Source organism: Oxyura jamaicensis, chromosome 6 (genome assembly GCF_011077185.1).
Source record: "Oxyura jamaicensis isolate SHBP4307 breed ruddy duck chromosome 6, BPBGC_Ojam_1.0, whole genome shotgun sequence".
In the NCBI taxonomy this organism is placed as follows: domain Eukaryota; kingdom Metazoa; phylum Chordata; class Aves; order Anseriformes; family Anatidae; genus Oxyura; species Oxyura jamaicensis.
The window spans coordinates 18,239,234-18,261,322 of record NC_048898.1 but is presented as its reverse complement, the minus strand read 5'-3'; the positions used below and the strand labels follow the sequence as shown (position 1 = coordinate 18,261,322).

The 22,089-nt window shown below is 40.6% G+C and overlaps 1 protein-coding gene across 3 annotated transcripts in view; it reads right to left on the bottom strand.

Moving 5' to 3' along the window:
• Nucleotides 1-22,089, bottom strand: part of WDFY4 (WDFY family member 4) — a 134,196-nt gene that overhangs the window by 39,213 nt on the left and 72,894 nt on the right. For 2 of the 3 annotated variants that reach the window (XM_035330291.1, XM_035330292.1), the window contains 8 exons: nt 18,518-18,595; nt 17,419-17,622; nt 16,552-16,603; nt 15,133-15,299; nt 5,350-5,498; nt 4,098-4,218; nt 1,600-1,685; nt 57-119 (listed from right to left, as the gene is read on the bottom strand). In XM_035330291.1, the coding sequence (XP_035186182.1) occupies nt 57-119; nt 1,600-1,685; nt 4,098-4,218; nt 5,350-5,498; nt 15,133-15,299; nt 16,552-16,603; nt 17,419-17,622; nt 18,518-18,595 (920 nt within the window). Of the gene's footprint in view, nt 1-56; nt 120-1,599; nt 1,686-4,097; nt 4,219-5,122; nt 5,169-5,349; nt 5,499-15,132; nt 15,300-16,551; nt 16,604-17,418; nt 17,623-18,517; nt 18,596-22,089 lie in introns of those variants that run through there. The other variant, XM_035330293.1, reaches the window with a different exon arrangement.

Genomic DNA, 22,089 nt, shown 5'->3' with positions numbered 1-22,089 from the left:
TTATTCACACAGTTGCATTTATTATCTACTGTTATCCAATGTTCCCTGTATTTTACCTTATATTCAGGGAGTCTTCTGTTACCCCCTTTGACTTCAAAGCAGGTTGGAAAGAGCAAAATCTACAGAGATATGAAAGATAACATTACAATCATTTAAACAGTTATCTTTATACATTACATATGTATATAAAATTATATATGCATATAATCTATGAAATAACATCATATTCTAACAGCAACTTTCCTCCTGAAGGATGTCACAGTATTTCACCTACCCAGAACCAAGCTGTGAGACAATACACCAAAAGCATACATGTAACATTAAGAAAGTGCCTATAGGCTGGATAAAAAGTTTTTTTCCCAGATAAGGGCCTTGAATTGAAATACAGGGCTATACCTTATGATCAGGTGGCTTAAGATGGTATTAATTAAACCCAGAGAAAGAGAACCCTCTCAGACATTTACCAGCCTCTTGGCAAAAAAGGCAGAAAGGAATACCAACTCATGTGTCAGTCATTCCTCTTTACCATCACTGGGGGTTTATTATATCAGACATAAAACCCCTGAGATACATAGGTTTGGTACCTGCAGCCAAGGGGCAAGACAGTCAGCTGAGGATGAAAACATTATCCTCAACTGCCTCAGCAAGACAACCTCAAGAGATGCATCTCAGAGCTACAAGACAGCAAAGATAGGCACTGAACAAAGCAGTTGGCTCTGGAGCAGGATCTAGTAATTCTAAGTAGCCACACTATGCAGCCAATTTAGAAAGGAAAAGTGGATAAATCTGCATTGGCTTTTTAAGCAATACTCCATTAGAAAATGTTCAGTGATTTCAGGAGCACAAGGAAATTCTAGAAATCTTAGAAATTAACAGTAACAGTCCTCAGTCCAGGCTGCAGAATTTACCAAAGGAAATACTACATATTGAGGTATTTTTCCTGCATAAAGAACAGTGAAAGTGAATGTAATGTAATTGCCCAAACTGCAGTGAGGGGAAAAAAAAGCAAGAAGAAGTGTAAATCACTTTGTATTCTTACACACAAATTCCATCAATAAAAAAAAAAAAAAAAGGCATGTAAGGAAAAAAAAGTCTTTCCTATACAAAAAAATCTATTGTTAAAATTTAACACATCACTAACGATACAAAATCAGAGTCAGACTACAAAATACTGATACAAAATCAGTTTATTCCTAAAGCATCTAATGGTACTTTGTGTGTTGGAAGAAAAAAGGAAGAAGCCTTCTTTCCTACAGTACCGTAAAGTGAGGCAGAGGCAGCTTCCTGATCTCAGTGAGACTGCAATTCCCTGGGATGCAGAGATATACACCACAACACACCGTTGGGTGCTAGAAGAGCTTTACAAATGCATTAGTCCCCTTGATAAATCAATGGCTATATAATGCTCCAAAGAATTCACAGGTCAGCAAAAGGAAAATTTCATAGCTTTATGTCTAATCCATTAAAGAACAAGAGCTGAAACTGAAGAAAGAGCCCCTGGGGCAGCACAAAGACAGACATCTGAAGCTGGGATAAACAGGGGCAATAGACAAAAAGTGTAACCTGGGTGTTCATATGATATTATGAAGTAGCGATTACCTCTTAAATATCTTATTTCGGTCGTTGCCATGGAATACAAGAAATCTGGAGTAGCCATTTCTGAAGAATATTTCCAAGGCGATCTCCTGGAAAGGTAAATCATTTACAGTTTGAAGAATTGCAGAGCCTAGTCCTAGTGCTGCAAGGAGGCCACTCTGGCCTGCCCAATTCTTAAGGGCTTTTTTTTTTTTTTTTTTTCAAAAAATAGTTTTTTTTTTTGTTGTTTTTTTTTTTAAATAGGTTTAAAGGTTAATAGGTTAATAGGTTTTTAAAAACTAGGTTTAAAAAAATAGTTTTAATAGTTTTTTTTTTTTTAAAAAAAAAAAAAAGGCCTTGAGTTGGTATTAAGTGTGAATCATAGCAAAAGAGGCCTAATATTCCCAATTTCTCCAACTGTAGAAGTGGTCATACTGGGATGACTGAGAGTGCAAATGCTTCTGCGAAGCAAAACCAAGCTCCAGATATTGGTTTTATTACCCACCACCTCCTGCCACTTCTGAAGCATTTTTATCTTGAAACCTCAGTGTGATTAACAAGGCACTAGTAGCATTAACTTCTAAATAGTTGAGAAAGCCAATCACATGAAGGAGAGATGCTAAATAAGAGCCCCTTCCAAACTGCACATGTACTACTTCCTCAATGAATAGTGATCTCGATGGAAGTAACCAAACAATTTTAGTTTAGAAATGGAGGAGTAAGGGAAGTTTGACATTTCTTACTAAAGCTTTAAATAAGCAAAACTGTAACCTTCAGCTTCTTTTTCCACCATGTCCTCACACACATTATGTTGGGCATTTACATATCAACCTTTAATTTACTCAGTGATCAGTCCCTTTTCTGCCCCACCAAAGTTAGTCAAGTATAACTACAAATGATGTGTAGCGTGTGGGAACCCAGATGTAAGTTTCAGTCCAAATGTGGCAGGTGTAATACAAACCTGAGTAGATAACTAAATGGCAACAGCCCATACATGTTTCATAAATTAAGTAAAAAGCAGAAAGGCAATGTGAGAGCTGCTATGACAATAAACAGCTTGAAGCATTGGGTCTGAAGGTTGGTTTTGCAAACCAAGCCTGCTCAAAGTGTGGCTATTACAGAGCTGCTGCCAAAAACAACTGATCCACCTGTCCTCTAAGGAAAGCACAAAAAATTAGCTTTCTTTTTTCCATACTATTTTTTAGAGCAATTTTTTGCATTGGGTCCTGGTGCAAGAATTCAAGAGTGCTACAGATACCTGAATTTTCAGGTCATTAACAGAAACAAATAATAATAATAATAAAAACAAATAATAGTAAAACCACACACAAAACACAACTAAACAAACAAACAAAACAAAACAAAAAAAAACAGAACCACCTATATCCTCCCCCTGCCACCACCCCTTTTTTTTTGTCCAGGGCTCATTCAATGACTACTTTTACTCATCTCCATTTTTTCACTTTGAGTCGCACAAAATATTTCAATTCCATGTTTTAAAAAGCCCATGCATACAAATACATGAGAAGAAAGCAAGATCACACTGGCAACTTTGAATTTATTCACAAAATGGAGGAAGAGATGAAAGTTCTGTTACTCCAGTTGCTCATCAGTAATGTAAGAAAATAACCTTCATGCAGTTACTCAGAGCAAGACTTAACATTCCTGTACATGCTTGGAGAGTGACCTAACCACTGAGATATAGCATACCCTGAATCAGATATGATCTACTAAAATTGTCCATTTGCATGCATAATCAAATATAAAATAAAACAGGGATGAGTGCCATACTGCATGACTTAAGACATTCATCAGCACCATTCTCTCAGCTTTCAAATTTTCTGAATGATTTCTTAATTTTCTGTTGAATTACCTTCCAAAAATTAATTAAGCGAACAGGTAGCTGTTTATGGCTGTTTCAAAACACTGTATTTTTGTCAAACAAAACCTGTGAATTACTCTTTAGACTGTACCAAAATGTTCTAAAGCAAAATACAGGCTCTGGTGTTGCAAGGAGCTCTAGCTACACTTCTTCCATGATTCTCATCATAAGCTTACCTAAACCAGACAAAGCTAAAAGTTTACCAAGCCATTGGTAATGAGTAACTTCTGAGTAACACACCTAAAGGCTGCATTATGATTCAGATACTGACTCACATGCACAAGTTACTCCAAGAGGCTCAGGGTAAGCAAGTAACACATACTTGTAGCCCGTTTATGTCCACATCCACTGGCATATGGGAACTATTACTGAAAAATTAGACACTTAGTAGGATCTTCAATCAAAACAGGACTTCAAAGCTTATTTTCAAAATATTGAGATGAACTGTAAAGAACATTATCAGCCTAACTGATAATGGGCCAGCCACTTCAGTGAGGGTGTTTTTTTTTTGTTGTTTTTTTTTTTTTTTCCTGAAGGAAATCTCAGTAGAATTAGTGAAAATTATGTAAGTAGTTTTCATTCACATGCCATTACTGCTGCTGCAGCTTTCATTCAAATGACCAAGCATGTTAGTTCCTACCTGCAGAAGGAAGCGCATCAGACGAATCTCTTTTATATCATGATACAAGTAACGGGAACACACCTGGTCTCCCACAGCATGATCTTTATGACATAAGTTGAAAATGAATGGATCACTGATGCTGTGAAAAAAGAAAAAAAAAAAAAGAAGAATGAATTTCAAACAAAGAAGATCAGAAAAACCTTGGTGAACATGGCAAGTCCTGTTTCTAAAGAAGAATAAAAATACTAAGAGATAGCATGATCAACTGGGGTATAGATGAATCAAAGATAAAGGCAAATCCTGAAGGAAGATTCTGTACTAGTACTTAATAAAACAAAAAGAACTTGTGGAGGCTGAGGGTAGATTTGGAATTATTTTAATGTATGCAAATAGGCAGACAGCAATGTTTTGCACACACTGAAGTCTAAAAAGTAGCAATGGAAGGAGTTCGGTGGGTCAAAGGCAAGCATCATGTGGACATACTGCTGCTATAAACAGCTATTAATTGGAACTAATAATTAAGCATTTAATTAATTATTACTTTAGGTATGTACATGTACTGCAACTGATATCTACAATCTATCCCACAGCAAGTCCCATAAAAAAATCAGCCCAAGTCATTTTATCAGATTCAGTCCAATCAATATGTAAGTCACCTGATCAGATTGACTGGTATTGGACTTAGTAAGAATCGGATGCAGAGCAGACAGACAGTCATGGAATAAAAACACTGAGTTACTCACTGTCCCACTGGGCTTTGCACATGAACACACAGTATGAGCAAAGAGCTAAGTCTAACAGACTCATTTTCAATATTGATCAGTATCAATAAATCATGAGCCAAAGATGATAGCAGTGTGCCAAATATTAATTATGATTCCCTCTGTCTTGGAGAAACAAACAAAAACTTATTAGACAATGAAGTGAAAGGCTCTCGTAATGACTATTCCATATGAATAAAAGATGGGAGCCAGCCAGAACGGAACATTAACAACACTTTAAAAGATTTTTTTTTTTAAAAAGAAACGTGTTAGACTGCTCACCATCTCCATCTGTTGGAGTTGAAAGTCCTTAATGCACCTTCAAAGACTATGGACAAGCATCTACAGTGGATTTGGTTAAACAATTCTGCAAATATGGAAACAATGGCAAACTTGTTGCTGTGCTAATATTGTTTTTGAAATCCCCTAAAGTCTGTGAGAAATCTAGGGCTGCACGTATCAATTCTGTAGTTAACCAAGCAGATCTCTGGGAGGAAAGAATGACTCACCTGGACAAGCAGTGTCGTGTACAGTAGACCTCTTCTAGAGGGGATAATACAAAGCACTCGCAGATATAGAAGTGCTCTTTGCCAAAGAGCAGCACTCCTTCCAATGCTGTATGTCCCTGCACAACTGCCACAGAGCACTTGAAAGTAACCTAGTATGGAAGTAAGCATAACAAAGCCAGGAGTGGGTAACACAAGAGACAGGGACAGCAGGGAGTAAAACCCAATGATGTAGAAGGAGATGTATTTGTACCAAAACAGCTGCCCTCCTGATTGGCAAATCTATAGGGATGTAGCCACAAAATCACCATGTGACTGACAGCGCATAGCTCTGGCACTAGTAGTGGGAAAGTCTGATGTCGTTCTCCCCCCAAGTAACTCTGCCCCTTCCCCATCTATCTGGGGCTGTATTTAGCAACATCACTATAGAACATAAGGGGCTTACAAATGTTGCAGAAGCCAGCATTGCAAAGCCTTGTCAGCAACAGTGACTCTACAAAGGCAGGGAGTTGAAGCACTGGGGAAAGAGTGACTTACACAGCACCATGCATAAGAACAGTGTCGTATAACAAATATACGTATATTTACAATAGAGAGAAAAGGCAAATACTTTTGCAAATGAAATCTACACTTGAAAAAATCCTCCAAGGAGCAATAAGCAAGGAAAGGATCTAATACTCATGGTATTTCTCTCTCCAGATCTGAGTTACGCAAGTCCCTTCATATATTATACAGGATACCAGTCAAGGCCAACTCACTGCTATGCCAGGTTTGGACAAGAACTTTGAGCCGGCATCTTCTACATTCCCAAGAAGGGATGCAGAACCCAATCACCATCCTATTAGCCTACTCACAGATGAAATACCCTTGAAAATTCCTTCATAATACTACAAAACTGTAAAATTCCCCAAACTTTAAAATTATAATGCTACCTTACATACTAAAAAAGGATTAGATCTGAGAAGTATTTACATAACAAGAATTTTGCTGGTTCAGAAATCTATTGCAATGTTTTTGAGAGAATGGATTGACAAACATGAGAAGTAGCACAGTTTATTCTTACAATCTCAATAATCTTATATCTACCAAACTTCACCAGAACTGGGGTCCTGTATTAATTTTTTGCACATGCAAAAATGGCCCAGAAATAGCAGTGATTCTAGAAAGTCATCTGAAGTCTCAATATCACTATAATAAAAATATATAGAGCATGTCTGCTTCTCTAGAATCTGGACGTTTCAGCTTGGCTTTCTGCCTTTGTTCTACTGTTCTCTATATCTGGAAGCAAACCTACAGTCTTCCTTGCTTCCATCCCAGAACGGGCTAACTCAGGTGAGCTGAAACAGACCTGCACAACTATATAAGCTTTCAGTGTCGGATGCCAGCATAACTTGGTGAAACTATTAGTAGTTTTCTGTTTTAAAATTCAGTACAGAATGAAAACTGTATGAAGTGGAAAGATGCAAGAATTCAAAAGGGTGATTACTATTTTGATCAATATTTAAAATTGACATAAATAATAAATAAATTCATTAATAATTCAAATAAAATCTTGCTTCAACTTTTTTTTTTTTTTTTTTTTTTACTGAAAAGCAATTCTTTTCACCAACAAAATGGAGGGACATCATTTTAAAATCACTTGGATGGGAACAGAATGCTGGTTACATTCTGGAGTAAAAACAACAACTTTGGAAGATTACCGTAGGCAATTTTTAATGAAAATCCCTTCACTTTCTTCCTCTTTCCACTCCAAATTAATTTTAAGAGGAATCTAGCATTTCCAGTCACCTCTCCCACAGATCCCACAGGAATGCCTGTCTCCACAGGGATATGCCACCACAGAACTCTCTACCCACGTGTGCACAGGCCATTATGTGGTTAGAGGCATGTACGCTTGCACCGAGAGTGCTGGGGAATTCTGCTCACATTAGTGAACCACAGGGCTTCCTGAAGTAATTAAATAGCAGAAAGATTGCTTCTTCCCAAATGGAAGGTAACTGAATAATGAAACATCAGGCAGTTGAATAAAATAGCTAAATGGACACAAAGTTGAAATCCAGACTTCTAAGAAATCTGCCTCAGCAAATGCAGCACTCTGATCCTCATCAAAGAGCCATTTGACCAATTTCACTCTAACTCTGCTGCTTTTTAAATTTTATTTATTTTGTTCAGTTGCATATATGGCTATCATGGGACTCCCGTCAGACAGCAGAAGGCAGGGACAGATGGAAGTGTAGTATTAAGAAAGGAGATTCTCAAGTAGATCTAGGCAGGTAAGTGTGGGTAAAGGGGAATGAGCAGGGAGAAAAAGGCAGACCGAAAAGGGAGCAGGAAGGTGGTAAGAAAAAGAGCAAAAGGAAAACAAAGGCAAGTATGACTTGTGTCTTTAACCCTCTTAATTTGGAATATGAATGGGAAATAGCAAAGAGCTTACAGGAATAGGGATATGGGACAATTCAAACTAGAAATATGGAACTGAGAAGTGTGTAGGGTAAAGCTCAGGAAGCAGTTGCAGAAGTCCCAAAATTGTACAGCTTGGAGTAGGACTAACATGCCAATAAAGCTAAAAGCACTAATGTGAATCCAGCTCTCCTGTTTACAAATTATACCAGTCTGAATACAAGTGTAAGACATGAGGCACAGCAGGTTGACTCTTAGCCATATAGATAGAGCAGTCAGGTAAAGCGCTCCAGTGAGAGCCCTTGGCTGTATGCATGGCATAAAACCAAATGCTGGCCAGCACAGGGCAGGAGGCAAAGCTGCTGCTGGAAAACAGCAGAGACAAGTCAAGAACGGTTAGCAGGGAAGACCCAGGCAGAGCCATGAGATAGGTTGAAAACCTTAGAAAACCTGCAGCTGACAGCCTAAATAAGTTGCAGCAGGTGACAGTGGTCAAACTCTACACATAATTCCTGGAACTTTATCCTGGATAAAGACTGCACAATGTGCAAGGAGGAAAGTCTGTAGGTCAGCCTCAGAAAGTGTCTCCAAAGCAGCAGGAGCACCACAAAACCACAGTCTCAGAGCTGTATTGACAACATTGCCTGAGTGAAAAATTGAAACTAGAGATAGAGATCACGTGCGTGTGTTTGGGAGACACATAGACTGCAAAGGCGACCTGCACACAATCACTAACATGGTCTGGCACAAATAACCACTATGGTACTCCACCTAAGGCAGGACTGGGACACATTAGCAGGCCTTGAGAGGGCAAGAGCATATACTTCTCCTTTAAGCTCCTTTATGGCCTATTAAACTCTAAGCCCAAGTACATTCCTGCCTTCTGCACTGTCAAACCACTAACAGTCACTGGTGCCAAATCCATTTCTTCATTTTGTGTTAACACCCCCAACAGAATTAAATATATTTGCACTGTTAGAAATAGTAGAGCCCTTGGGCTGAGTCAGTTCTTCTCATTTGGACAGCAGGGTTCATTTTTCTTCCAGGTGAATAATAAAGATCTGACAAAGAGGTGTACTAGAGAACCCCGACCAGGACAGTCTTGTACCTATAAGTCTTGCATTGAAATACCAGGCAGCTTGAAATTACCACAGATTAAATAAAAACTTTCATTTTCTGTCAAAACAGAACAGAATCCAGTTCACCAGCTACTAGAATCATTAATCAATGATGCAAAGGTGACATAAAATAATTGAATAATTACCTTCTAAGATATTGCCTGAAGCTCTGCATCTCTTGATTGCTCTGTTTATTCGTATGTACAAAGGAATTAAAGCTAAAGGCATGTTGTTTTGTGTGTGTGCGCACGTGTCTTCTCTCCCTTTCTCTTGTTTTTCAGAAGAGCTGTTTGTAAAGGCATCCAGTTGCATTTAAACAAACAGCAATAAAACCACACCTGCTCTGGAGTTCAGGAGCCAGATTTCCAAAGGAATTACATTCCTGAAGATGCAAGGAGTCTTTACTAGGTTTACGAAAACACTAGAGGAGGTTAGATCTATTCCTAGAGACCCTGGCAGTGTCAGTATTGCCCTTCCAGGGAAAAATACAATGCAAGGAAATTGAAGTCACAAAAACATGTCCATGGAACATGCTTACCCATGTCACACACCCTACTGAGCACACTTTTACAGCATGAAGACAAACAAACAGCTACTCTTGAGTCAGTTCCGAGATCACTCTGAATAACTATCCTGATTATTAATAGCAGAAGCTTAAGGAAAGAGTATAAGAAACATGCTAGGTGTGGCATCTTTCTTGATCTTTATGTATCTTCTCAGCAACCAGTGGCTTAGGACATTCTGAAGCCCCATCTTCCTTTTTATTGCCACATCTTGTATTCCCCTATAAATACTTACAGCCATCTCTAATTATTTGCTCAGAGATGAAACCTGTGGTTTTATACTATTTCTGTCCTTTCTGTTGTGTATCAGGGTGTATTAGCTACAACGGATCTGTCAGTAAAGTAGGGTCAGTGCCACAGAGTTTAAAATGACTAGGAATATATGAAACAGAATACGTTGATTTCACAATTTTTGTTAGGAAAACAGATGCATGCTTTCATGGTGACAGGCATATAGGTCCATCTTTTAATGCCACTCACAAGACCTTTCCTGCAATGTTTGTTAGTTTGCTTGTTGTTGAAGACTCATCTTACTTCGAAACTGTCACACACGCACCTCATTAATCACAATTTAAGAATAAGTGACAGGTTGCTTCATTCTCCCCAGCTGCTCAATGACCAAAGGAAACTAAATCCACTTGACCTAGTCTTCCGTGGTACGGGCTCCGGGCTCAAGTTTGATCCCATCTGAACTGTTAAAAACATTGGCTCAAATTCCTTCTGCTTGGGTTTGAGTGAAACTACTCTAATGCCAGAAAGATAGCAACAAGCCTTGTGGTGAAAATTTGGCTCTGGAAGACCCACAACATATACACTTTTTTGCAGGTAGCCCCTATCCACCCTTCCTCTCTCTCTCCCATAATCTGCTGGAGTAAAAACCCTCTGCACAGGAGATTTTCCTTCAGTGTGCACTTATCAGGTTTTATCAACTTCCCAAATGCTGCAGGAAAAGAATATCAGATATTCAGGAGAAAAGGGGTGGAAGAAGGTTTCTGTCTGTACATGGTCATGGGCACTGGGGTTTCTCTTTGTCCTTGCTTTCTGTGCTGAAAGCTACCATCTGTCCCAGCCCATCGCCAGCCTGAGAGGCTGGCATCCCTTAGCTGATGATAGCATCTGGAAGCCAGCTCTAATAGGATTGTGCTCATACCTCTTGCACACTCAGATGTCTCTGTCTCACCCCAGGCTCCACTCAAACAGAAAATGCTGCCAAAAACTAATATGAGCCCTTTAATTTTCCCTTAGGTCAGTTCACTCAAGTTCATGCCCTTCCCCATGACTCTCAGGAATAACCACAGCAGAGCTTGCCTACACCATACCCTGCTACACCACTCTACAGAAAGCGACTGTTAAGGGATCATCAGCTGTGCTAACCTGACGTGGCAGTCAGGGCCCTGGTGTCTGTCAGGAGCTCTGCAGGGATCCAGGGAGCAGCTACAGCCTCACAACCGAAAGACATTTTTCAAAGAAAACACCAAAAAAAAACACAGAAGCCAATATGAAGGACGCAAGTACATACCCAAGGAGTACAAAATGTCATGGTAAAGGAACACATCCAGAAAAGCAAAGAACTGGCTGAAGATGCTTTGTTTTTTTTGTGACACAGCATGAGTCAGACCCTACCCTTTGCACCTAGTAGCACAGTTGTTGACTGAGCTGGGTGGGGATGCAGGAGCATGGGCTGCGAAGGGGCTTCCAGCAGTAGAAACCCAGACAGGACAAGACAGAAGAGTAATCACCTGTAAAGCCTTGTCCTTCTTCAGGCAGTCCTGTCTGAACACAGGAAGAGTTTCACATTGAAAACCTTTATTAATGCTCGGAACTGGTTCCTGCAGTGGGGCAGCCATTACAGCCTCTGTTCATGCAGCAGGGAGGAAAGAGGACAAACTGAGGCATAGAAAGGGCAAATGACTTGTACCAAGACCTGGCTTCCCATTTTCCTGCTCCAATCCCAACAGCTAGTGCCTGTTTATGCTGCAAAGCAGCACATGTGAAGTTCTCTACTGCTGCATCCTTAACGTAGGATGAACTGTAACAAACTGTCTTGGTGCCTTACATAGCTGTGAAGCTTGTGCAATGCCCCTAAAACCACTGGCTCCACTAAGTGGATGCAGCACTGCTGCATGCTTCTGCCTGTCCCAGATGCTGAACCTCACAGCTGCTCCCTCCTTCAACTGAACTTGTTCTTTAAGCAGTTCCTTTCTCCCAGCCAATGGATCCCTCTCCTTCTTTAACTGATTTATGCTAGCCACTTCTATTATTGTCCTTGGCATCTCCTGTGCTCTCTCCCAGCCCCTCTTTTAAGGAAAGGCATTGTGCCCAGATTTCTGCTAGGCCATGTCCTCTTGTTAACTTCAGATTCATTACCCCAGCTGCTTAGATTTCTTACTGTCTCAAATGACTTGCTGGCAAACAGAGCTTTATTTTTCTCCAAAATTCAGAGTTTCTATGCGAAATTCATTTCCCAAGCCTTCTACACTTTCTTCATCTATTACATGTTAACTGCACATTAACAACCTGGCAGGACTGCTTCAGGCTTGTAAAGATCAGGGAGGCAATCTCACAGTTGTGGGCTCAGGTTGCAGATACACGAATCCAATCTTCTTGTCTCTGCTGGTAAACCAGAGTTATTTAAAGGGCTGGCCCTGGCTTTTGGTAGGCAAGCTGATAGATTAGATCAGAACAGGTTCCTATTCACATTTGTCTTGCACAGTTTTGCAGTTTTTCTCTTGCATGCACAGCTGCAGAATTGTGCATAACGTCACCCACAATGCACATCACCTCTCTGTCCATGCCTACAGCATACACGGTCTCAAAATACTGAAGCCAAGCAAAATACAGTCTTAGGCTGTATACGCACTGCTTTGCTACAGTTCGCCTGAGCCCACCAAGAGCAGTCCTTTTGCCTGTTTCCACAAGTGGTCCAGGCTGGGGCTATCTGTAAAGCAGGAGGCAAAGCAACAAAATGACTGAGCTACCCACCCACCATTCTCCTATAGCCTGCCAAAAATCTGCCCTCAAACTCCATTCCTTGTGCCCAGACTCATCAAGGGGGCAAGCTGTGGGCACGTACAATTCCTTTTACCAGCCACTTCCTTCTTTTTGTACCACCACAAACACAACACCCTCTGCATCTTGCTTTTCACCAGTGCCACATATAAGGCTTTTGCCTTTTGGATCTAGATCACTGAAACTTGATGAGGTCTAGGGGAAAACGGTGCAGAGTACATAAAGAAATGGGAAAGGAACAGCACACAGCCAGCTTCATACATCTGGCAATTCTAATGATAAGTTACCACTGTGTAAGGAAGATGACTGGGGCCTATAGCATCTCTACTAGCTGCAGAATGATGAAGTCAAGTATTACAAGAACCCTGGATGGAGGAGAAAAAACATGATCAGTATAACTAAATGCTGCTCTGAAGGTATGGATTTGTACATACATACCTTCCCATCCTATGCACTGGTAGCGCAGAAGAGATGAAACTAGCAAATGATTATGTCATTAAAGGCTACAGTTGCACAAATCAAGTATTAATTTCTTGATCTCTGTAAGTTCCTAAATTCAGAATGTTTGACTTTGAAATCTGGGAAATATGTTCCTCTATGGTTAGTTTAATGCATTAGAAAAAAAAAAAAAAAAAAAGGAAAAAAAAAAGAGAGAACATCTCTAAAGGCTGAACTTGTCATGGTTTGGGTTCTGTTCAAACACAGAGCATGATTGCTCCCACTTGTGATTTGTTTCCACTCAGTGACGAACCTTCACAATGCTCGGAAACTTCCTTCCTTAGCCTACCACACTTAAAATGCATACTTAGATGATTTCACAGGAATGCCTAGAAATGTTTTTAGTCTATTTTACAAACAAGATAAACCAAAAGACTAGATTATATTACCATGACAATACCCCACCCGCGCCAATATTATCCTGATTTAACTTGCTGAAAACAGACTCTGAGCCAACAATGTCAACAGCATTTGATCTGCTACATCTGCAAAAAGCCGTTGCACATCTGAATATGTACAAAGGTGCCTGTTTAATGGCAATACAAGAAAAAAATAGCAGAGGGTGACAATATGAAACAAGGACCACTTTCCAGACTAGAGCTATCCCCGTGTTCCAGAAATCAATCTAGTAGCTGCCAAGGCATCGCAATGACTTCTCTGTGCAGTGCAGTAGGTAAGATAGTTCCAGTTGCCTGGTTAAAGTGCAAACAGCTCACAAGGCAGCCATTTACAAGGCAGGACTGCAGCGCGCTAAGTGAGCACAGGACAGCTAATGTCACCCCCTATTGCTTTTTTTAATACTTCTGTCAGCTCGGCAGCACAGTGACTGCTGCTGGAAAAAGCATGCCTGGCGTTTCTGACGGCTTCCTATGGAGTTACATGGAGAAGAGACAGACAGCCTAAGGCTGAAAATGAGATCAGCACACAGAAAACATGCCTCACATATTCATGCCTGACTCTTCTGCTGTGGAGAGGTATGTGGGGGCAGGGAAGAGGAGGAGGAGTGGGGGAATGAAGTATGTTGTATAGACAATGTACCAACAGCTTTAATAGCTTAAGGAAGCCATCACGTTGGAGAACACAAATGTGACCCTTGGCAAAATGCCAGGGAAATAAATTCAGCTAAGATATTGAGACAAAAATAAAATAACTATTTCTATACCTAAGTACAACCATCACACAAGCACTGTAACAGCAGAGTCTAAATGCTTGAGTCTAACCCTTGAGTTCCTCTATAGGATGCTAACTCCTGGGCCAACAGGGGGAACAATGCAACTTCAAATAAAATGCAGTGTAGAAGATCAGAGAATGAGGCCAGGTCTACTCTTCGTGACAAAAATCTCACAATCCTGGGGGAAATGGATGCATGCAAAGCATATTCAACATGAAGGATTTGACCCAAAGACACCATTGCAGGGAGTATGTAGAAAGTGAAGGGCAGGTTGCCAGCTTTTGAACAAAGGGATTAAATTGAGAACACCAGAGTGAAGTTACTGTCCTGCTAACAGACAGACCTCTGTTACTGTCCTCACAGCATTCCTGACCCTGCCTCTTTCTTAGACACAGAAAACACTGGGAAGAAATATGGGAGAAGGGTAACCAGTCCAGCACAACATCCAAGAAGCAACAGCACAGTTTTGACTAGATAAGACAACAGAAGCATCAGACAAATAGGAAGCAGCGAAGGTCTCTATGGCCTCAGGGGGAAGAATCTGCCCAGCATTCAAGGGGAGGTGGAGAAAAAAAAAGGGCATGTGAAGGGACAAAAAAATATTTACTGGTATTCATCAGGAAGAGATTTTAATCACTGAACTAGCATATTTACAAATCTAGCACAACACTGATCTGGGCATGGGTAAAGGTAGGGAAGTTCAAAACTCAGGTTTGTATAATTTGCCACGTCTCACGCAAATTGAGACAATATCATCTCACATGTACCAGAATACCTTGGTCACATGCCCAAATTTTTTGCTGTTACTTCAAAGAGTTAGTGTTAAATGCTCTTCAAAAGTAAGCCTATACAGGAGTTTGCACAGAAGCTGGAGAACTGCGAGTGCTCTTAAGAAACACATATTGGTATCTACTGTAGACTGAATCCACCTGAACCAAAAGCTGAGAGGAACAGGTAGGCCTCCACGTCCAGTTCACTCTCTAAAAGCCATCTCCCCTGAGAAAATTTTCTAGCTCATCTTTGCTACCTTTTCACTCTCTGCAAACTCCTGCAGTATAATTTGTCTCTCCACACATAGCTCCAAGAAGTCTTCTGAATGGAAACTTTCATGTAGAGCAGGGAAGAACGTTAGCTGGTTACAATCTGATCCTTTCTCATCCATCTCCCTCTCTGCTCCATTTAACGTCAGCTCTCCTATATGAGTATGAAAGAGATGGCAGTTTTAGTGGCAGCCAGATGACAGCAAAAGAAGCTGCAATTTATACTTTCACCCAATCTGTTCTACTTTGGGAAATAGCATTATCAGTATGTGCAGATCAGCAAAAAATAGGCAACAGAAGTAAAATCTGTGACTGATAAAGAAGGATGCTTAGTTCAACTAAAACCAGGTCCCCACATTCAGTCATAATTCAAATCAAATCCCTATTATCACTGAAGATTCAAACATACTGAACAAACATATTTATTCACATTTTTGCACTGTGTTGGGCTGATCATACGATAACCAAATAATTTAAAAAGATTAAATTAGGAAGAATTGAAAATGGCAATCTCCCATGAACATGCAATGAGCAGGATCATAAAAGAACGCAAGGAGAGAGAACCCACTCATATCTTGCCCAAGCTCTTATGTTGCCCCAGGTTTGGGGAATTTGTACTGTACACACAGTTAGGGAAGGAGTGATCAGCCTTCTCTTACTCCTTCTTATCGAAGTAGACTGTAATCACTACCACAAAGAAAGTACATAGTACTTCAGTCTTGTTCCGAGCCTAAACAATAGGCTCCATTCTCCCTCGATTCCTGGGCCCTAGCACACTAAGAAGTATACAACAATATACTGCCTATATCCAACAATGTACACTAAAAGCTGAACTTGGAGCAGCCATACAAATGGCTGAAATCCACAGCCTTAGACTTGGCTGACATTTCTGAACTCAAACTTCTTATTTTTTTCCTCCCTCTGAAAACCTATCAGCCTCTGTACCATATTTCACCAGTTGGTTGTTTTCATTCTTTTAACGTCTCATGTAACAGAAAACCTGGCCTTGGAAAATGAAAAATATTTACAATTACCATATTTTGAAAAACCTGGTTCCATTTTGAACACTGAAAAGCAAATTTGACATGTTAATTTTCTTGGCGATTTTCTCACATTCTCCATTATTCTGTCCACATTCTTGGAAACTCACATTTCATATAACCACTTCCCCGAGCCATTTATCACCAGGTATTTATACCACCTATAATAATTGTGCTAATCTTTTAACAGATGTTCAAATTTATTTTAATTTTTTTTTTTTTTTTTTTTTTTTTAGCCCAGAACACTTACACTAAGTTTTTTACCTAGACCAAATTATGACCTGGAGCTTTGTCTACTATCTCCAGCTCTGTTTGGCTCTTTGTATCTACCCACTACCACAATGTAATTTAGCCCTAAATCGTTACCTGAATCCACTTCAGCAGTGGGTGTTGTTTCATTTCTGTTTGGTAGGAGAACCTGAAAAGAGACCTTGTATGATTACAGAGGAATATGCTGTCAACTTAAAACCCTGCTGCAGAGCAAAGCACAGATTTGGAAGTATGTTGCAGATAAGTGCTTTGGAAAATCAAACAAATGCATTTGAAAGGACCCAAAAAAAGAACTAGATGTGTGAATAATAAGTGTCAACAATTAAGCAAAAGGTCTATTGCCTTTTCAAAGATGAAACTGTATGAGGCCTGTTACAGGATAAAATCATGTAACACAGACTGCAGAAAATTGTCAGAATTCAAACTTTGGATAAAAGCTGAAAATGTCCTAACAATGGAAACCTCTTGACATATTAATTGCTTCAGCTTCTGACTGATGGGATTTGGCACTTAGAATCTATGGAGACAGACAGTACTAAATTCCCCATATGCACAGGTCAATGCTTAGTTCAAACCACTCTTATTCTCCTTCTTGATCATTCACTAGTTCTAGCAGCCCTAATATGCGTCAGACTAACAGGATGGTGCAGCTTTCTAACCAGACTCTGCTGGATACACTGCAAAATATTATTCTCGTGAGATATACAAGCAGAAAAATATGTCTGGGTTATACTCTCAATTATTTTAGATTTTGTATCAGAAGACATGGAAAATCATTCTGTGGCTGCCAAATTCATTGCAGTTGCTGTTAATCTCTCTCAAACAAAGACCCATTCAGAGGATTCCATATGCATGGCAGAGCATATGGGTTATTCAGGTGATGAGGAATCGGTAGAAAGAGAGGATTATAAAGACACCAGCAACTGTAACAGAATTCATACACCTCCTGTAATTTTTTTCTACCTCACTCTTCATTCGTATCGTTGTTGCTCGGGTGCTCCCATGCTGAATCCTCCTCCTCATACGTGAAGGACCTTCAAAACAGTCAAGAATCCATCGCTGCTCTAAGGACTGTGAGGCAATTCCCCATGGACCCCTTCTGTAGAACAGCTGCTCTTCAAGTACCATCCAGTCCTTTGCTGCTTTGTTGTAACCACACTGCAGCATCTGTGGAACAGAACCACTTTGTGTTACTCCTCCACGCTTCCCTCCTGCCCCCCAGTGATGGCACCACCCCAGCGATTCAGAGATAATCAACCTGCCACGTGGGACCACACCAGAGCAAGTGCTGCAGACCCAGCACAGGTCTGACTGATTACCAAAAGAGTGCTCTGGAAGATGCTACTAATCAGAAAATAGCGACAAATGTAAGAATGCAGCACACTTCAACCTCCTTGAGAACAGCTGCTTTCATTTAGATATTTAGCTCAAAAGCAGTGAGCCAAGAGAACAGCATCACAGAGGATTTATTCAACTCTAGTTTTTCTGGCCAAAACTCATGTTTAATGGCCACAATCATGCTCAATGAAAACAGAGTCTGAAGGTTTCAGAAATATATTATACTCCCTCCAAACATGGCATAAATTTAAATATTTCTACTTGGGGAGGAAGTGAGAAGGGATGCACTAAAACAATCTAAAGGAGAGGTGAATTTCAAATTTCAAGGAATTAAAAGCTTGTTGGTCCCTGATGGTCAATCCTGAAAAAGAAACATAACTATGAGATTTTACTGACTATGAGTTTGAATGCTCTTGAAAAGTTTTACTGGCTGCCTAGAAAAAAGGTCAAAGCCCTCACTTTCATTTCTGCCACTGCATGAATGGAATAATTCATTTAAACAAAAAAACAACAACAACAAAAGGCTCCTGAAGATAAAGTGAGGATCTGCAAACTATTTGGTGAGTGATGCTGAATCATACGTTAGTGATGAGGTCAGCAATGGAGTTCACTGCCCATTACAGGCACACTACTTAACTCACCTCTGAAATGCCTGATTCTCAGGGTAGTCCAAGAGGAACCTTTCAAAATCAGAAAGGTGTCACACAACATTCCTGTTCTTTACCTGTACATGATCCTTGTACAAAGAGGCATACAGCTCCTGCCCAGTTCTTCGGTACTGTTCCATACACGACACAAATCCCTAGAACAAACATCAGAACACATTACACCCATACAAGGTGCTGCAAGTGTAAGCCCCGAGGGTCAAAAGCAAGCAGTAGTTTCTCTGTCTTCTGAAAAATAATTAGGGAATATGGCCTGTGTCTGTGAGCTTGACAGCTCTCCAGACAGCAAAGTGATGAGGCAATCATCTGAGAGCAAGCTGCACACTCACACAAGGGAGATGAACATACCTGTGATCTTAACAAGGGTCATTAGTGGAATTACTCAAGAAGGAGAAAGAAAACAATAAATAAAATTGCAAGGCTTCTCCTTTTGGACCTGAGATATTTAGAGAGAGAGAACAAGTCTTACGAGGAGCGGCTGAGGGAGCTGGGACTGTTTAGCCTGGAGAAGAGGAGGCTCAGGGGCGACCTTATTGCACTCTACAGGTACCTGAAGGGAGGCTGTAGCGAGGTGGCGGTTGGTCTATTCTCCCACGTGCCTGGTGACAGGACGAGGGGGAATGGGCTAAAGTTGCACCAGGGGAGGTTTAGGTTGGATATTAGGAAGAACTTATTTACTGAACGGGTTGTTAGTCACTGGAATAGGCTGCCCAGGGAAGTGGTTGAGTCACCATCCCTGGAGGTCTTTAAAAGATGTTTAGATGTAGAGCTTAGGGATATGGTTTAGTGGAAGATTTGTTAGTGTTAGGTCAGAGGTTGGACTCGGTGATCTTGGAGGTCTCTTCCAACCTAGACTATTCTGTGATTCTGTGATTCTGTGATTAGTATTACAAGTAGGAAAAAAAATAAAAATAAAAAAAATAAAAATAAAAAAAATTGCTCTTGTCAAGACTCCAACTGAGGTAAGGATCCAGGATTTCTAACTATACACCTGCTCCTTGCTGTATAAGCAGAAAGCACAGACAAAGGACTGGTCCATGTCCCCATTCTGCACACAGGAAAACAACTGCTCCTAAAAATAATTTTGACATTTAGGAGCCTGATTCTAGTGGCAACAAGTGACTTTCAGTATAAATATGCTATTTCATGGGAATATGATGCAGAGATCTCCAAGCTAGTTCTAGAACTGGAAGACTGTAGAGCTGTGCTAGTGCAAGACAACACCCACAGTAACTGCCTCTGCTTCACTACACAGCGTGGATGCACCTTAAACCCAGCACTACTCAGGTGCTTCTGGAAATACGTGTCCCCCAAAGCAGTCGGACACAACTTCCCAGCCACCTTCCCTTCCAGGATGCACTAGAACAGTGAACCTGCATCAATAGTCACTGCATTTGTTATTGTATTTGAATGAACTTCTCAAGCTAAGGGAAGGGTCTCTGTGCAACCACAAGACTGATAAACTGTTGTCAGGAGATCACTTGCTGCGTTCCCCACTTTTCAAATGGATTGCTATGGGACTCACAATGATGTTCCTAAACACTGCTGAATTACACAGAAACCCACAAGCCACAACACCATCTAAACCATAAATATCTACTCCATGTGCCAGCCAAATGTGTAAAAGGTACACCAAAGCCATAAGATGAACAGGAAAGTAACCAGGATGGCTGATTAATTGCATTACAGAGAGTAGCAGAAGTTTCTGTTCCTTTAATAGGGTCCTGAGGAGTAGTGGTGGCAGAGAAGGCAGAAGCTGTTCAGAGATTGTATAAACAAGTTAGAGTGCCCTCAGTGCCATGCAAAAGCTCTCATGCCCACCAGTCTCCCTGAAGGGTTTCTAACAAAGGTCAGAAAGTCAGATTGCTCTGAGCCACAGCCCCAGTGTAAACTGGCTGTGAAAGTCCCAGACTCTCGCTACCTACAGCCATGGATCAGATGGGTAACTTTTAAATGCATGGACTCTGTGCCACGCTGGCAGTGATTCCTCACAGCAAACTGTCTAGCTGCTGCTTGCACTGTGCTCTAATTAAGTTAACACACAAGGTCTATGTGGTGTGTCGATTACTGCTGGCTGCCAGCCAGGTCTGTACCCCTGCCGTGAAGTCACATTTATTGTTGTTTCCCTGCAGGAAGCTCCTGTTTTACACTGATGAAAGTCATTACATTTTTGTTTGTTTAAAGCATCATTAAACCTGTAATCACAGTTGCGGCCTCACAAAACTATTCCATAATTCATGCAAAACTCCCATAAAGGCTGACCTAGAAAGCAACAGAATCTCCATGCTATTGAGCCAGGCCCAGTACAGGAGGAGAGCTGAGATCCCAGCTTTTTGTGGACATAGGGTAAAAGCCATTCAGAGTAGACAACTATTCCCTCCATGTATTAGCAACCATTTCAGATACCCGCAGGCTGTTCAAGCAGAGCCAGTGTCCTACTGGCAGCTGTTTCAGTTCCGCATTCTGTGTTTCAGACATGGTCACTGATCAGACCCCTGAGCTCAAAGCCCACGTTGCAAAGATTCTCGCTGCCTTCCCTGACACAGCTCCGAGCCTTCCAAACACACGGAGGGTTCTCTGAAGGAAAAATTCTGCTAGCCACATCTGGTGAAGACCAACCACTTTGGCTTCCAAATGAGCTCTAACTAGTCAGCTTTAACCAGATGAGTATGTCCCCAGTGACCACCCCCACAAGAAATCCATCTGGCTGTAAAAACAAAATGAACAGTTAACAAAACTGGAGATCACTGTGACTGAATATATATATATATATACACACACACACACTGAAAGGAGTATAGACCAGGCTATCATCTATCCAGTGTTTGGTCTGAACAATTAAGACTATACAGTAAAGCTTAATGGACAACTAGTGTGACATTTGCTGTGACCTACTAATAAATAAGCAGATTCCATTAGAAAGACACATCCTGAAATCATATACTATAGGGGGTTATTCTTTAAAATGGCAACTCCATGCAGTAGGTTGAACACAACAGTGTTACAGTTAAATATTTATCTTGAACAAAAAGGATATATTGGCTTTGATAATTGTTAGAATTGTGTGACCTTATGTTAGGTTTGTGTTTCAATATACAGAAAAGCAACTCTGAATGCAGAAAGTGTAACGTCTATTCTAAGGAAGACTAAAAGGCCATATTGATCCATCCTGGCCTAAAACTGAGCACAGTAACACACTTTAAGTCTTCCTTATACAGACTTCTCCACCTTGCAGGCTTAGGCACTTGCATTGGAAATAGACTCAGGTCATTTTGCTGCCCCACATTCCCCAGACAATATTTAGAGCTTCAAAAGGTGATGGAATTTACAAGCTATTTCTCTGCTGGGAGCAGGGGGATGGCAGGGGGGAAGGGGGTACAACACACAGAATCCAAACCCATTTTTCCTCTTGCTGCATGGAGACCTCATGCAAATAAAAGTGAAAATTATTAGCACTGAGGAATAGTAAAACCAGCAAAGAGAAAAATGCTGGCAAGCAGAGAATAATAGCACGCCAGAAAACCCAGAGAGTGGATTTTCTATAATTTCTTTCAACAAAAGCAATGGAAGGACTGTTTGTAATAAAAAATGGTTAGGAAAAATAAAAAATAAAAAAAATAAATTGAGGTGT